The 16,527-nt window shown below is 45.7% G+C and overlaps 1 protein-coding gene across 1 annotated transcript; it reads left to right on the top strand.

Moving 5' to 3' along the window:
* The first annotated feature begins 10,302 nt into the window (after positions 1-10,302).
* On the top strand, positions 10,303-16,527 carry CRYBA1 (crystallin beta A1). The gene is made up of 6 exons (XM_024737121.1): positions 10,303-10,338; positions 11,712-11,776; positions 12,794-12,912; positions 14,160-14,301; positions 15,836-15,978; positions 16,250-16,527. Exons 1-6 carry the CDS (start codon positions 10,308-10,310, stop codon positions 16,395-16,397), a joined length of 648 nt encoding a protein of 215 aa, XP_024592889.1. The 5' UTR covers positions 10,303-10,307; the 3' UTR covers positions 16,398-16,527.

A 16,527-nucleotide genomic window follows, 5' to 3' on the forward strand; every position in this document is an offset into this window, starting at 1 on the left:
TTGCTGTTTTTGAAGACAGAGAGGGAGGTGAGGAAGTTGAAATAGTTACTTTTTTTTAAGACCTGTGGTTATGAAGGCAGAGAGAGAGAGTGACATCCAGAAGGGGAAGCAGAGTGTTGGAGGGGGTAGGTTGGGGTTTTGTTTTCAGACGAGGAGGCTTAAGCATGTTTATAGGCTGAGGAAAAAGAGTCAGTAGGAGAGAGGTTAAAAATTAACATGACATGGAGACCAAAAAACAGAAACAAACTCCATCACTGATGCAACCAGCAGACATATGTAACTTCCAATCAGATCTTTGAAACAAAAAGTGAACAGGAGCCTTTAAGGAGATGCAGTATAACTCACCAGTCCCTGTGTTTGGGCTGTGCTCAATGACACAAAGAGTGCAGTATGACTTCCAGGAGGGGAAACTGAACCAACCCAAGCAAAACACCTACAGTTACTGATTTTTAATAATTCCCAACCAAAAAAGCTGGCTGACCACCTTTTGTCATATAATGAAATCTACAGTTGACAGTGTTCACCCAGCCATCCAGACTTTCCAATCGGTTTTTCCCAGTGCACTTTTTCTTCAATAAGAAAGGACATCCACAGATCATGACACATGTAGGAAAAGTCTCCAACATAAAATAATAGTAGTAATAAACAAACAGAAGTAAAGGAACCTGAAGAGAATAGAGATAATGTAGAGAGATGAAGAAACTTCAAAGAAGCAAAAATACCCACAGGGAGATAAAAGAAAATACTGCATCTATGAAACAAGAAGGGGATGCTTTTAAAATGAAACAATCAGAAAACAAAATTGGACTCTTGGACATTAACAATGTGATAGTTAAAATAACAAATTTGGTAAAAAGTTTGTGGTAGACAGAATAATGGCCCTCCAAAGATATGTCCCCATTCTAATCTCCACAGCTTGTGAAAATGATCTTACATGGCAAAGGGACTTTGCAGATATGATTAAGGAACTTGAGATGGGGGACATTATGCTGGATTATCTGGGTATATAATCACAAGGGTCCTTTTGAGGGAGGCAGGCAGGAAGACCAGCGTCACACAGAGAGAGATTCGAAGATGCCATGCTGTTGGCTTGAAGGAAGGGGCCATCAGCCAAGAAATGCAGGCAACCAGCCTCTAGAAGCTGGAAAAGGCAAAGAAAGAGATTCTCCCTGAGAGCCTCCAGAAGGAGTGCAGTTCTGCCTCCAGAACTGTAGGATCATACGTTTGTGTTGTTTAAGTCACTGTTTGGGCTAGTAATTTGCTATAGCAGCAGTAGGACACTAATATAGAATTAAAAGCTAAGATCAAGGAAATCTCTTAGATGTCAGAACCAAAAGACAAAGAGACATAAAAATAGAATAGGAATATAAAAAAATCTAGAGTATCAGTTCAGGTGGTCCAATGTCCAACGAATAATAGCTGCAGAAAAAGAAATACATTAAACAGAGGTGAGAAAATGATCAAAGAAGTAATATAGGAACATTTCAGAGAATTGAAGGACCTGTCTTTTCTAAAAGTTGAAAGAGTCTACTAAATGCCCACAGAAATAAAGGGAAAAAAAGATTTTACCAAGGCACAGCCTCAGGAAATCCAGATCACTGGGAATTAAAAAAAAAAACAAAAAACTTCTAGAAAGAATGAAAAAACGTCTCATACAGGATGAGGAGTCAAAATGGCATTATACGTCTCAATAGCGACATTGCATGTAGAAGACAAAAGGGAATCGCCTTCCCGATCTGTAGGGTACTAGTGCTCTATACGCAGCCAAACCTTCAATCAAACGTGACCATACAAAAATACATTCTTAGATATTTTGACCTTAAAAAATTTATGTTCAGGTGCCATTTCTCAGGACACTGTTAGAGAATGTGTTTTACTAACACAAGAGGGTAAACTATGAAAGAGGACACAGATTCAACCCTGGAGCACTGACAAGGGAGTTCCCAGGATGTCAGCCAAGAGAGGTCTCTGGGCAATACCTATGCAGTAGCATAGACAGAAACTTCTTCAGTCTGGAGCAGGAGAACAGAGGCTTCTGGATGGAAGTCTCCAAGGGGAAAAGATGCAGCCAACAGGAGGTTCTGATAGGTTGAGCATGTAGGACATTGTATTAAGAGGTATTTCATGAAGATGCAAGAAAACTGAAGCTATGACAAGACTAGGGAATGTTTAACTCCAGGGAAAACAAAACACTGTTCAAGAAAGGAAATGTTATCATGCATTACTTGGTCCAGTAGTAAATAATATTTACAAAATCATAGAAACTAATTCACTGAATATGGATTTAAGCAAAATTTGTAATGGATCTATAGGACAGTGGGGAGGGGAAGAGAGCTAAAATCCTGTCTGCCAAGATAAGAAATCAGTATATAATGTCTAGAAATCAATGAATACCAAAGGAAAAGCTAAAAGAGTTGAAAATGGTAACCTTTGAAAAGCAGGGTTCCTGGGTTTGTAAAAAATATTTATTGTACAGTTAATATATGACTTCTTCAGTTACATATACTTTTGTAGTAAAATATAGACATTATTTTTTAAAATACTAGAAAAGAGAGGGCTAATCGATGAAATAAAATTCCTAAGAAGACAGAATGGTATGTTATCCAGGACAGGAAGTGGCGAACATCTGGGACTGGAGGTGAAGAGGTGAGTCCCACCTGGTGTGGAAGTAGACAATGCTGCAGGTACTGTAGGTTCCAGGGTCAGGAAGTTGGGGAAATCCATGCCTGATGAAATAGGATGTAAGTTCTCCTGCTGGGGGTAAAGGGAGCACAGGTGGGTGAGCAGCATGAAGAGAGCAGCAAAGTAACACACCCATGTTACAGGATGTGAACATGGACGTTTTGGCTGAGACATTAGATGTTAGAAACCAAAGTGGTTAGGACTTCACCTTCCAATGCAGGGGGTGCTGGTTCGATCCCTGGTTGGGGGGAGATAAGATCCCATATGCCCCACAGCCAAAAAACCAAAACATAAAACCGAAGCAATATTGTAACAAAATTCAATAAAGACTTTAAAAGTGGTCCATGTTAAAAATATATATATTTAAAAAAAAAAAAGAAACCAAAGTGAGTTATGTGACAGAACACTATGCAGAAATTTCAAAGGAGGTGTTTGAGAACTGATTTGATGGCTCTTAACACTTCCTTCCGACACCGAGGTTGTACAGTTGGAGAGATGAGAGACAGACTATGGAGAGAGTTTTTTGAGAAGCTGTGCTGTGAACCCCATCACCCTTCAGGGAAGGAGTGAAAGAGCTTCACCTTAGGTGAAGGCTCCAGGGTCTCCACTTACAAAGCCTGTTATGTGTCCCTGCAGTTAGAAATCTAAAGGTCAGAAGTTGAGCTGGGGGGGGGCTTCCCTGGTGGTGCAGTGGTTGAGAGTCCGCCTGCCGATGCAGGGGACACAGGTTCGTGCCCCGGTCCGGGAAGATCCCACATGCCGCGGAGCAGCTATGCCCGTGAGCCATGGCCGCTGAGCCTGTGCGTCCGGAGCCTGGACTCCGCAACGAGAGAGGCCACAACAGTGAGAGGCCCACGTACTGCAAAAAAAAAAAAAAAGAAGTTGAGCTGGGCAGTTGCTGAGGGATGAGGCAAAGCAGAGGAGGCTAAGTAAGAATCAGCCTACATTCTAGAATTTGCTGTGGTAACGTACATGTAGTGTTTCCGGAGGCATGGCGTGGGTCATGCCTCAGAAGGAACTGGGATGGAGCTGGAGCAGATTCAGTCCAGCAGAACTCTTGGAGGATTGATGGGTCCTCAGCAGAGTAAAGCTAGACATAGACCACCTGGGGCCTAGGGGCTGTAGAAGGAACAATAGACAGAGCGGAGATGCACAGACCTGGGTCAAGGTTACTGCAGGTGGTGGTGGTGGTGGCAGGGGGGGGCGGGGAGGTCGGCGTCTCCCAAGAACCAGTAAGTGCGCACAAGACGGGCAGTTTTGAAGATTTGCTGGGCACAGAATGTGAAGCCATCTTATCACAGGACCATCAGGTAAGGAATGTTCTGCTCTCCTTCTCCCATTCCCTCCAATCCTAGAAGGATCAGAAACCAGTGAGTAAGCAGCAGAAAGAAAAAAGAGTGCCCTTAACCTGGGCTCAGGCTTTCTGCTTAACGCAGGTCCTATCTGGGGTAGCAAGGAGAAGACACCTTTGAATGGAGATTGACGTTTTGGTTACTATAGTGGATTGAACATTCTCACTTTAACTTGAGACTGTCTTTTATGATTTAAAGTACATCCAACATTTTATTACCTAAAAATGGCCACAAAAAGTCTTGGGACTGCCCAAGTTTACATCCAGGGCAAGGGAAAAAAAATTAGCCCCAAAGGAAAAACATAATGAGGCAGAGGAGATGAAAATAAATGTGCTTTTATGGCTACTCTCTATGAGTCATGCTGTTCAAACAAATGAAGGGTGAGGGATTCCTATAAACAACATGGTAAAGAATATAGATTTTGGAACCAAAGAGAATCAAGTTTGAAATCTGATTCTGTCACTTCCCAGCATTGTGACCTTGGGCAAGTAACATAAGCTCTCTGAGTCTGATTCTTCTACTGTAAAATGGGGTTAACTAAGCATATCTTTCAGCGATACTTGGGAGGATTAGATAAGATAACGTTTGGGAAAACACTTAAAAACATATAGATTCTCTCCCTTTCTCCACTCTGTCAAAGGATGTTGTAGGGTGGCTGGTGGGATGGGGTATGCCAGGGAAGTGATCATGAGGATGGTGACTTTTTTTTTTTTTTTTTTTTTTTTGCGGTACACGGGCCTCTCACCGTTGTGGCCTCTCCCATTGCGGAGCACAGGCTCCGGACGCGCAGGCTCAGCGGCCATGGCTCACGGGCCCAGCCGCTCCGCGGCATGTGGGATCTTCCAGGACCGGGGCACGAGCCCGTGTCCCTTGCATCGGCAGGCGGTCTCTCAACCACTGCGCCACCCGGGAAGCCCGGGATGGTGACTTTTTTACACTGTCTTCTCCGAAGGACAACAGAGAAGCAGATTGGCAGAGGGGTATCACCTCTGGATCCAGACAAAGGTGGAAGGAGACCGGTGTCGGCAGATCAAAAGCAGGACACCCCGTTCCATTTGAATTTCAGATAAACAGCAAATAATTTTTTAGGATAAAAAATGTTTAGGACCTATTTATACTTCAAAATATTAATTGCTTATCTGGAATTCGAATTAACCTGGGTGTCCTATATTTTTATCTGCTAAATCTGGCCGCCCTAAATGAGACACAGAGTTGAACTACTTGGCTGTAGTTGAGAGAATGGGCTGAGTGCCACCCAATAGGATAAGTCCCATCTTTGTTCCTATTTTTCTAATAGTTTCATGGGGTTCCAGTTGAGAGGAAATGACAAGCTGCAGTATTGAGAAATTCAGTAAGACCGAATGGAATTGAGATGCCCTCCAGCTAGTTACACACAGAAGAAGCAGGTTAAGAGGCTGGGCCCTTAGGACCACAGCACTCCCTAGCAGGCAAGCGAGCATCCGTTTATGTCTGGAAGCAAAGGGATAGATGAACACAGAAAGAACCAGAAACTTGAGATGCCTCCCAAGTTCTCTCCTAGCGCTTGCGCCTTCTGAGGCCCAGCCAGGCCCTGGCTCTCCTACTTGTTTAAAGGTGTAGCAAGGACTAGGGCAAAAAAGGTCCCCCTGAAGCAGCCCCTCATGGGGGAGGTAGGTGCTGGCTGAACGCTGACTGGGCCCTTTGCTTTGTACTCATCCTGCTTATTCCCACACAACAGAAGTGCTGCTCAGCCGTCTGGTCAGCCCCATTATGCTCTTGCCAAAAAGTGCTGAGTCCAGGGGCTGCCCTGGCCCCGTGACCTCACCCCTCTCACCCTGGGCCTCATCCTGTGAGGCTCCCTGGGCCCAGAGACAAGGTCAGGGTGTCCAAGCCATCCATAAAATTCTTCTGAGCATCTACCATGACTGTCATGTAGCCTTAGTGCTGGGGAACCCAAGGTTCAAATCGACCACATTACATTTGGGGACTGTCTCATTCTCCTCAACGTCTGTCATCACCTCCACATCTAAAAGCCCCTCCCACTGGGTAGACAGTTGCCCCACCTGTTCGTGTGATGAGCGTGTGGACTGAGAACAGACTTCACAATCCCTGTCCCCGTAGATCCATGCCCTGCAGAAGGTTAGACTGACAGAACGCGCTGTTAAAATGAAATAGAGAAAACTATTGGGAAAAAAAAAAAAGAAAACGGAATGAATGTGTTCTTTTTGAAATTCAAAGACAGTATTTTTTATCTGATAAATGTTTCTAAAACTTTGTTGCTTGTTCCCACTCATCTCTATGAGAATCTGGCACAAGATAGAATCTGACTTGGAACAAGCTATAATAATAGTTACCATTTATTGATGGTACTGGGTCCCAAAGGCTACCCTAAACACCTTCATTTCCCTTCATCTGACAGCCGTGGGTCAGGTAGGTATTATCATCCGACTTTACGCCAGAGAGGCAGGGTTGCCAGTAGGAAAAACTCTGTGCTTTCGAATCAGAGAGACGTGCATTCAAGTCCCTGTTGGGTTCCCTGGCCCAGAACCTGGCCCCTCAGATCTTCAGTTAAGTCACTGGTAAAATGGGTATCAATGATCTACTTCATGGGGTTGTTTTGAGAATAAAGAAGGTAGTGTCTGGTTCACAGTAAATGCTCTGTACACTGTAGTTATTGTTATTAAGGATGAAGAGGAGAGACCCAAACCCAGATTGGGAGAAGGGAATACAAGCTGGCCGCTCTCTTGGTTCCCACTCCTGGAGTGGCTGTGCCCTGACTTTCCTGGAAAGAGACAGCGGAGGGAGTTGGAGCTCTGAGGCCATAACCATCATGGGGCAGGTGAAGCAGTAGTTCCAAACAATGTCGGGGGGGGAATCCTGTAGAACTTGGTTAAAAACCATATTGAGGGGACTTCCCTGGTGGTCCAGTGGCTAAGACGCCACACTCCCAATGCACGGGGCCCGGGTTCAATCCCTGGTTGGGGAGCTAGATCCCACATGCATGCCGCAACTAAGTTGATCCCAGGGCTTCCCTGGCGGTGCAGTGGTTAAGAATCCGCCTGCCAATGCAGGGGACGCGGGCTGGAGCCCTGGTCCAGGAAGATCCCACATGCCACGGAGCAACTAAGCCCGTGCGCCACAACTACTGAGCCTGCGCTCTAGAGCCCCCAAGCCACAACTACTGAGCCCATGTGCCACAACGACTGAAGCCCAGGTGCCTAGAGCCTGTGCTCCACAACAGAGAAGCCACTCACCGCAACGAAGAGTAGACCATGCTCACCACCACTAGAGAAAGCCCACGTGCAGCAATGCAGACCCAATGTAGCCAAAAATAAATAAATAAAAATAAATTTATATAAAAAAAAAGATCCCGCCTGCTGCAACTAAAGGAGCCCACACGCGGCAACGATCCCGTGTGCCGCAACTAAGACCCAGTGCAGCCAAATAAATATTTTTTAAAAAACACTGAGGTGCTATTTGGAAAGCATGATGGTTGCACTGGAGATTTGGTACTCCTTCTCCAGCTTCCTTGGACTTAAGGTAATTGAGGAAAGAGGACAGAGGACAGGCTGGGGATTCTTATGACCCCAGGAAAATTGGATGGATATTTGTAAATTGTTTGCACAGTGACCTTGATCTTCCCCCTTACAGTGGTTTTGTTCATGGGTTTGGGCTTTTCAATCAAACGTAAAAGCCCCACTTTTCTGCAAAAATTAAAAATTGGCTCAATCAGCCTGCATGGCTCTAACACTTCAGTAGTGTGTAGAGCTCCCAAATTGAGATGCTGAGCATGTGTGAAGCACAAACACAACACAAGCAGGTCGGTTGCGGCTAGGGTGGTGAGGACTACGTCAGTTTCACCTCTGCCCCCAGAGTCACAAAACTCCATCATTGGATGTCGTTCATTCATTCAAAACATATTTACTGGGCTTCCCTGGTGGCGCAGTGGTTGAGAATCTGCCTGCTAATGCAGGGGACACGGGTTCGAGCCCTGGTCTGGGAGGATCCCACATGCCGCGGAGCAACTACGCCCATGAGCCACAACTACTGAGCCTGCGCGTCTGGAGCCTGTGCTCCACAACAAGAGAGGCCGCGATAGTGAGAGGCCCCCGCAACGTGATGAAGAGTGGCCCCCGCTTGCCACAACTCGAGAAAGCCCTCGCACAGAAACGAAGACACAACACAGCAAAAATAAATAAATTAATAAACTCCTACCCCCAACATCTTCTTTAAAAAAACAAAACAAAACAAAACAAAACAAAACCATATTTACTGAGCTAAGAGTTTTGCCCAGAGCCAAAGATATAACAATGAACAAAACTGAGTCCCGGCCATCATAGAGGATGGCATCTAGCAGAAGCAGCAGATAATTAAGCAAACAGTTTCTTTATCTTCAAAAATAACTTTGTTTTGATAGAAATATGTCCACATTGTTCAAAACTCAAAAAGTACAGAAAACTATACTATGAAAAGTTTTGTCCTATACTCGAACCCCAAGTGCCCAGTTTCCCTCCTTGGAGCCCAATGTTTCTAAAACAATTTCTAAGTGTGATCCATGCAATCATCGGTAAGTGCAGGGTGTCATGAGAGCACTTGGTGGGGGTACCTAAGCCAGTCCAGGAGTTAAGGAATGAATGAATGAACAAATGAACAAATAAGTGTTTTCCCAAGACCCCAGTTCTGAGGAGAAAGAAAAGGAAAGTCGAGGAAGAATCACCAGCGTGGACAGCTGGTGCCTTAAGCCCTCGCACAGCCACCAGCCGGCCACGATCCCCAGGGCGACTCTGTTCTCGCCAGCCATCGATCCAGATGCCATCAATTAATCAAGCAGCAGAAACATCCTAGGTGGCACATCACGCTTATCATCAGACCAGTGCATCTGGAATGTTCTGCCTGACCTGCAAACACTTGTGTGTATACCAGAACTAGCCCCTGGATTTTTGGTTCTGAGAAAAGGGGGCTCAGACAAACCTGAGTTCCAGGCCAGAGAGATTGGCAGAGGGATTGGGAGAACTTTACTAGGAAAAGTTTCTTCCTCTCTCCAAGCTGCTATGAGATTTTCTACAGGATCTGTCACCAGAAGGAGAGTAGGATAATATGTAATAATAAACCTACGATGTGTCAGGCAGATAGTATCTCCTTTTTGGGGGTTGAGAGAAGCTGAATAACTTGCCCAGTCACCCACCCAGGGGGAGTTGGGATCTGAACTCACATCCGCCAGGCTCACCCATGGCACCCTCCACCCATGGCACCCTCCTCCTTCTCACAGTAGCTATGATTCTTGAACAACACATCCTCCCCTTCAGGGCTCCTGGGGAGGCCCCCAGTCACCACACACTCTTCTCACCAAGAGCCCTGAAATTCCAGGGGGAAATCATTTTACCTGTTAGGGTACCTTGGGCCTGTGAGACTGCTAAGGGCCTAAAGCAATATATTTTTTAAAAACCTCAAAAGATTTATTGGCTCCAAATTTGAAAAAGAAAGCTGCGAAATTAAAATGAATATTTAATAACATAGCTACAGAGAGAGTCCTGTCTACTAGCTGACCATAACTGAATTCAACTCTAGCATAGTTATACATATAAATACGGTATAATGAAGATTTCCAAGCACACACTGAACCATTTTTTTAAAAAATAGAGTTCAGAATTGTAATAATCCTTTGCATTTTTAAACAACAACCACCAAAATGTATATCCTGTATGAGAAGGGAGGTGCGTTTTTTTTTTTTTTTTTTTTTTTGGGTACGCGGGCCTCTCACCGCTGTGGCCTCTCCCGTTGTGGAGCACAGGCTCCGGCCATGCAGGCTCAGCAGCCATGGCTCACGGGCCCAGCCGCTCCACAGCATGTGGGATCTTCCCAGACCGGGGCACGAACCCGTGTCCCCTGCATCGGCAGGCGGACTCTCAACCACTGTGCCACCAGGGAAGCCCGGGAGGTGCGTTTTGATGTGTTTGTTATGACATGGGGTCTTAGAAGGTCCTGGGGTGGCGAGAGGAAAAGTAGGGGACAAGATGCACGCAGAGGCCTGTCCTCACCTCCCAGCTGCTCTGAGAGCAAGTCCACAGCAGCCAAGGCCTGCACAGCCAGCCTTGCCCACAGCAGAAGGGCCTCCCTGGATTTCTGTATCCCAGGTTTAAACAAAGCCCTGAGGGATGCCCGCCCAGCAGGCTGAGCCACCAAAGCTCTGGGATCAGGGGGAACAAAAGCAGAGGGAAAGCAGAGTGCTGACAGGGCCGGAGGGCATCAGCCGCAGGGCTATAAAGAGCAGGGCCATAGAGGAAGTGGCACCAGATGGAGACCCAGACTGTGCAGCAGGAGCTGGGTGAGTAAGGCCTTGAGGGGTGCTCTGGTCCTTCCTTTCCTTCCCCTGCAGAAACATGCCCAGAAGGGGGGACCCCGTCTTCCTGCCTTGTGGTCAGAGCCTCTGAAGATGGCTGGAGAAGACTGGGGTACTCTGGGGGAGGTAGTCTCCTCTTGCCACCCCAAGAGGAGTCACTTACATGACAATAACCACTGCCCTAGCAACCACGGCTGGGGGCGGGGCATGGGGCCCCAAGAAATGACAGGCTCCTGGGGCATAGGGAGAAGGTAGGGGGGCGAGAGCTAGGAGGTGCTTGTTCGGAACGGAAAGTTACGTCACAGTTTACATGCATCAGTCCCTGGGCCAATACCAGCCAGAGGGAAAAACTATGAATGGCTGTTCTGAGTTAAGAAAATTGACACCCACCTGCCTGTCTTCTTTCTTCCCTCCCTCCTTGACCTCTGCCCCCTGTCCTTCCCGCCTTTACTCTTCCTACCATCGTTTTCTGTCTACCTCACCTCCATGAGCCTCCCCACCTGTAAAACGGGGACAATGGTAGTGCTTCCCTCATAGGCTCATTGTGAAGATTAAATGTATTTGTAACGCATGTAGGACAGGGCCTGGCATAGGGTGGGCCACTGTTAAGTGTTAGCTATTATCATCATCCTCTTTTCTTCCTCACCCTCCTTCGGTAAGTCTTTCAATGCCGCCCGTCCCCCTCCTCAAACACGCACCACCCCAACATGGGCTCAGCATGGCTCTACATCAGTCACTCTGGAGACCCAGGCCCTGCCATGGAGATGTTCACCCAGGACGTATTCAATAGGAAGACAGATCAGTACCGTGATGAGCGCTGGCAATGAGGAAAGCAAGCAAGTCACCATAGGCTGGGGAAAGCAGCAAAGTCTCCGGAGGCAAGACCAAGGCTGGGTAGGTCTAGAAGGCAGAGAAGTAGGGAGGGAATGGTGCATGGCTGTGCACAGCTGGTCCGTTTGAGGGCTGTGAGAAGCCAGGTGACAGTGAGACCACGCACTGGTAATATGAAGTGTCTGGACTAGATGGCTGCCAAGGGGTTTATACTGGGGTATGTAAGACTGAGGCGATGCTGCCACCAGCAGCGGGTGCCTGGAGGCAGGCAAGAGGACGAGAGCCACGTTTATCAAGTGGTCATGGCATCTGTTTGGTGCTCTACCTGCGTTATTGCTTCTAATCCTTACGATAACTGCGCATAGAAGTTTTACCGATGGAAAACAACTGAGGCTCGGCTAGTGAGAGGCAGAGCCAGCGTCCCAACCAAAGTCTGTTTACTGGACTTCAAGCCTCCTTTACTTCGGCCTGTGCTCCTCTTCCCTCACCCCAGAGACCATGTCATTGGTGTGTGTTCTGTCTTCCAGAATCCCTTCCAACCACCAAGATGGCTCAAACTAACCCCATGCCGGGGTCTGTGGGGCCATGGAAGGTAAGCCCATCGCTATCACAGGGAAAATTGAGGACTCCATCAGGGCAGGGGGTATAATACCACCTCAGAGCAGGCCTCAGAGCTGTGCTTTTCCATGGGACAGTGACCAACCAATAAAACACCAGCTTGTAGGGGAAAGGTTCACCCAAAATCCAGATGCTGTCTCAGGAAGCTTCTTCTCAGGGTGCCCCATTCGGACAGAAGAAGGATGACCCCGGAAGCCCATGATGGGTGGGAAATGATACCTAGTTTTCTAGGTCAATTTTCCTCCACACCGCTAAAATCATCTTAAAATAGAGCAGCCCAAGTGAATTATGACATGGAAAAACTGAGGGCCCAGAAATGAGGACAGATTTGCCACCAGATCCCAAATAAATGGTTGGACTATATGGTCTCCTGACTCCCAACGTGAGGTTGGTTGTAACCACTGCCTGAAGTGGCTGATCCTCAGCCACTGTTTCCCTCAACACCCTTACCTTCCTCACTGGGTCAACTCTTGAGTCCTGTTCACAGCTTTGGGAGTTGTCCTCTGGCCAGGTTCAAGAGCCAAGTTCTAGTTCAAGGTATGAAAGGGGTTTATCACAACTCTCCCTTTACTCTTTGGGTTTCTATAGCAGGTGTGGCTGGAGAAGCTAAGAAATAATTCACAGGGAGCCCCTGGGTCTCCCAGATTCCTGGCTTCTGGGCCACACTTATGCAGGAAGCATGGTGGAGTAAGAGTCCACAAATCATTGGTACGCCCACTAGGTCGGCTATCATCCCTGGAGGACAATTCCTGTCAGAAACGAATCCCCACGCCTCATCCCGACTGGGCATGTGAACACCGCCAACCAGTGCTATAAGTTCAAACCCCTTCTTAACCCCGTCTACACTAGAAGAGACCTCATCAGGCCTCCTGAGCTGCAGCTAGGGATGGAAAACATAGGGTCAGACACAGGTTAAGATGTTGGCCTGGGCCTCTGTTCTTCCTGATGTACCACTTTCTAGCTCTGTTTTCCCATTTTAATCCCATTTCAGATAACCATCTATGACCAGGAGAACTTCCAGGGCAAGAGAATGGAGTTCACCAGCTCCTGCCCAAATGTCTCTGAGCGCAGTTTTGACAATGTCCGGTCTCTCAAGGTGGAATGTGGCGCGTGAGTATAGACCTCAGCAGAACATCAGGCCCCTTATTTCTGGTCCCTTCAGACATGTGACCATAAAGGTGGAGATCAGGGAAGAAAGATGTTCCCCCAAACTCTAATCATTTCTGGGAGAGAAGCCTCCATACTTAAGTAATCTCAAAAACAACAAAAGTCACTACATGCGTAATTTAGTAACTCAAAGCTGGAAGGAACACGAGGTTCTTAGTGGCTTGGTATTAGATTTGGGGGGGGATTAAAGAAATATATACCATGGGGTGGGGCAGTGATGGTAATCAGTTCTGTGCTTCTGGAGCCCAGAGGCTTCTGCCTGGGATTCCCTCAGAATAGTCACAAGCCCCTTGAGTTTTTCTTTCCTACAGAAAAGAGAGAGGAAACTATCAAGCTACAGCTTCACAGCTAACTCCCCTCCATGTCCCAGAGCAGACACTGTTAGCTAATTTCTCTTTGAAAAAAGGAACTCAACTCCAGAGAGTAACTGTAGTTCCTAGCTAGTCTTTCAGGAGTTTCTTGGTGGTGGTTAATCTCCTTGGCAAGGAAGACCCTCTCTTGTCTTCTTACTCTTGGCAAGTTAGTTGAGGCCTTGATCATCAGCCTGAAAACACAAAGGCAAGGACTCTACTTTGGCCTAGGCAGAACTGGCCGTGCATGTAGATAGGTTTCCACAAGTTGCTCACCCCCAAAATTGAGCTCTTCAACCCTTAAAGTAAAATTCTTTAAGGTGTCATCAGTAACTGAGTCCTGGTTGTGAAAAATCAATCTGAGGTGTTTTAATAAATAAGGTATAGGTATATATAGGTATGCAGAAGAACCCACAAAGCGACAAGGAAACAAGAGACTAGCATTCATCAGCTGCCTGTTCATCCCTTTGCTTCCTTAGAAAGAAGTCAATAGGTTTGGCTGGAGCCAAAGCAATAGTCAGTCACTAGATCCTGAACCTGGAGCTCCAAGTAGAGAATAAGGTAACTTGGAAAGGAAATATAATTTTAGACTGACTTTGTCAATACTCATTACTCAGGCCAGTGAAGTACACCTCTTCAGTGGATAACCCCAAACAAATATATTTACAAACCCACATAGTGCAGCTGCCATTCTCCACCTCTCATGATAAAAGTATTACTTTGTATGGCTTTAATTGGATATTTTACCCCACTGTTAACATCTAAAAAAAAGATGCCTTCTCCATGAGGCCATGTGAGCTCTGAACACCATGAACAAACACCATTACCTGTCTTTGGCAGCTGGATTGGTTATGAGCATACCAGCTTCTGCGGGCAACAGTTTGTTCTCGAGAGAGGAGAGTACCCTCGCTGGGATGCCTGGAGCGGGAGTAATGCCTACCACATTGAGCGCCTCATGTCCTTCCGCCCCATCTGTTCAGCTGTGAGTCCCTGAAATTTTCATTTCTGTGCATGTGGGGGATGGATAAGAGAGGGTGCATATGGACTGACACTTATGTTATTTCCCATCAGTTATGCTGAAATGTGGCAGGAAGGAAAAAAGTATAAAGAGAAAAGAAAAACACTGCTCCCTTAGTTTCTAAGTTTACCATTTGATTTTTTTTCTCTCCTAGATGGTATTTTTATTAAGCTAAAAGTAAGGGCTTCTTATAGGTGTCAGGAAGCGGATACTCAGGAGCCCAGATCTTCAGAAGTGCAATAGGATAATCAGTGAGAGCACCTACCATGTAATAAAAGTAAATCCTGGGCCAGTTAGATTTCAGTCTGTGTATCATTTTACCTAGAAACAGGGTAATGCTGAAGTAACCCTTTAGTACAGTGTGATGACTGAAGAAGTAGGCAAGAGCTCCAGCACCTCTTATCTTTGATTCCCAACTTTCTTGTTTCTAACACTAAGCAATATTCAATTATGCATCAGAATGGGATGCTTTTAGTCTTTTGGAGAATCCAAGCAGAAGCAGGATGACCTTGAGGGGTGTGTTGAAAAATGATCCCTACATTGGGAGGAAGGCTAGGCTAAAACCTTTTCAAATGTTCATCTATATCATGTGATCTTCTCATGATTTTAGCTGTTAATTATCTCATCTTAAAGTCCTACCAAAATTCAAGTAGTGGAAATGGTAAACTAAACCGTTCTAGAACTAAAAGGTATTTAGTATTTCCCTATCTGGATGTGTTTTCATCTCACTTTAACTCCGATTTTTTCCCTCTAATGTATTGATATAATTTACACATAGTGAAATACACAAATCCTAAGTGTATATTTTTATGAGTTTTGAAAAACGTGTATACCCACATAACCAACACCCTAATCAGATAGAGAACAATTCCATTGCCCCATAAAATTACCTGGTGTCCCTTTCCAATCAATTGCTCCTTTCCACTTGCTATCACTAAGGCTAGTTTTGCCTGCTTTTGAACTTTATAAAGGTTAGTCTCTGCCTTCTTAACGCCTGTGTAGTCTTCATATCCCCTACTGGACATTTACATTGTTTCCAATGCCATGCACACACACAAACACTTAGGCACACATGGACTTACTTTTCCTATCAATTTGTGGGATCTTTTCCACATTACAATTAATCCTTTGATTGGCTATGTGTTTCAAATATTTTTTCTGCTGTCATAATTTTCCTTCATTGGTCTTTCGTTGTTCCAAAGTATATCAGTTATTTGTACATCTTAAATGTTATGGTATTGGGACTTCCCTGGCGGCGCAATGATTAAGAATCTGCCTGGCAATGCAGGGGACATGGGTTCGAGCCCTGGAGCCACCAGGGAAGCCCAGGATTACCCAATTTTTAAAATCTCTGTATTGCCTGAAATATTTTTACAATTAATGATCATGTACTTCCTCCTGTAAACCAGGAGTTTTGAGTTTGATAAATGTGATAAAGAATTACAATGACAGCCTTAACACCGGTACTAAACTTAAAAAAAAAATTTCTGCATTATAGAATCATAAGGAGTCTAAGATTACCATCTTTGAGAAAGAAAACTTTATTGGACGACAATGGGAAATCTGTGATGACTACCCCTCCTTGCAAGCCATGGGTTGGTTCAACAACGAAGTTGGTTCCATGAAGATACAATGTGGAGCGTAAGTGCATCTCAGTTTTTCCTCCCCCAGACATTCCTGTATGGAAGGATTTATGTTGACTACTCTCATACCTTTTTTCATAATCAAGGTTAATTTTCAGCTGGTTGTACGTATCTGCTCACAAACGGTGCCTGGCTTATTTAGGATGGCTCTTGTCTTCTAAGCCTAAAAGCCTTCCATATCATTGTGTCGAGGAAAGAGGCTCAGGTTTGGGGGTCTTGACCAGGTTCCTAACTAGTTTTAATAATCCAATCTGCTTTGGCTTTCCTAGCTGGGTTTGCTACCAGTATCCTGGATACCGTGGCTATCAGTATATCTTGGAATGTGACCATCATGGAGGAGACTATAAACACTGGAGAGAGTGGGGTTCTCATGCCCAGACTTCCCAGATTCAATCAATTCGCCGTATCCAACAGTAGTGGATTAGAAGCTCCAAGTAACAATTCCCCAAGCACGAGTCCTTGCTAAGCAATCTAGAATGAATTTTATGTTCTGCTCAGATACTGCTTCCAAATGTTAGCTGCTGAAATCCACAATAAATGTCATTAA

The sequence above is a fragment of the Neophocaena asiaeorientalis genome, unplaced genomic scaffold, assembly GCF_003031525.2.
Source record: "Neophocaena asiaeorientalis asiaeorientalis breed wild unplaced genomic scaffold, Neophocaena_asiaeorientalis_V1.1 scaffold129, whole genome shotgun sequence".
In the NCBI taxonomy this organism is placed as follows: domain Eukaryota; kingdom Metazoa; phylum Chordata; class Mammalia; order Artiodactyla; family Phocoenidae; genus Neophocaena; species Neophocaena asiaeorientalis.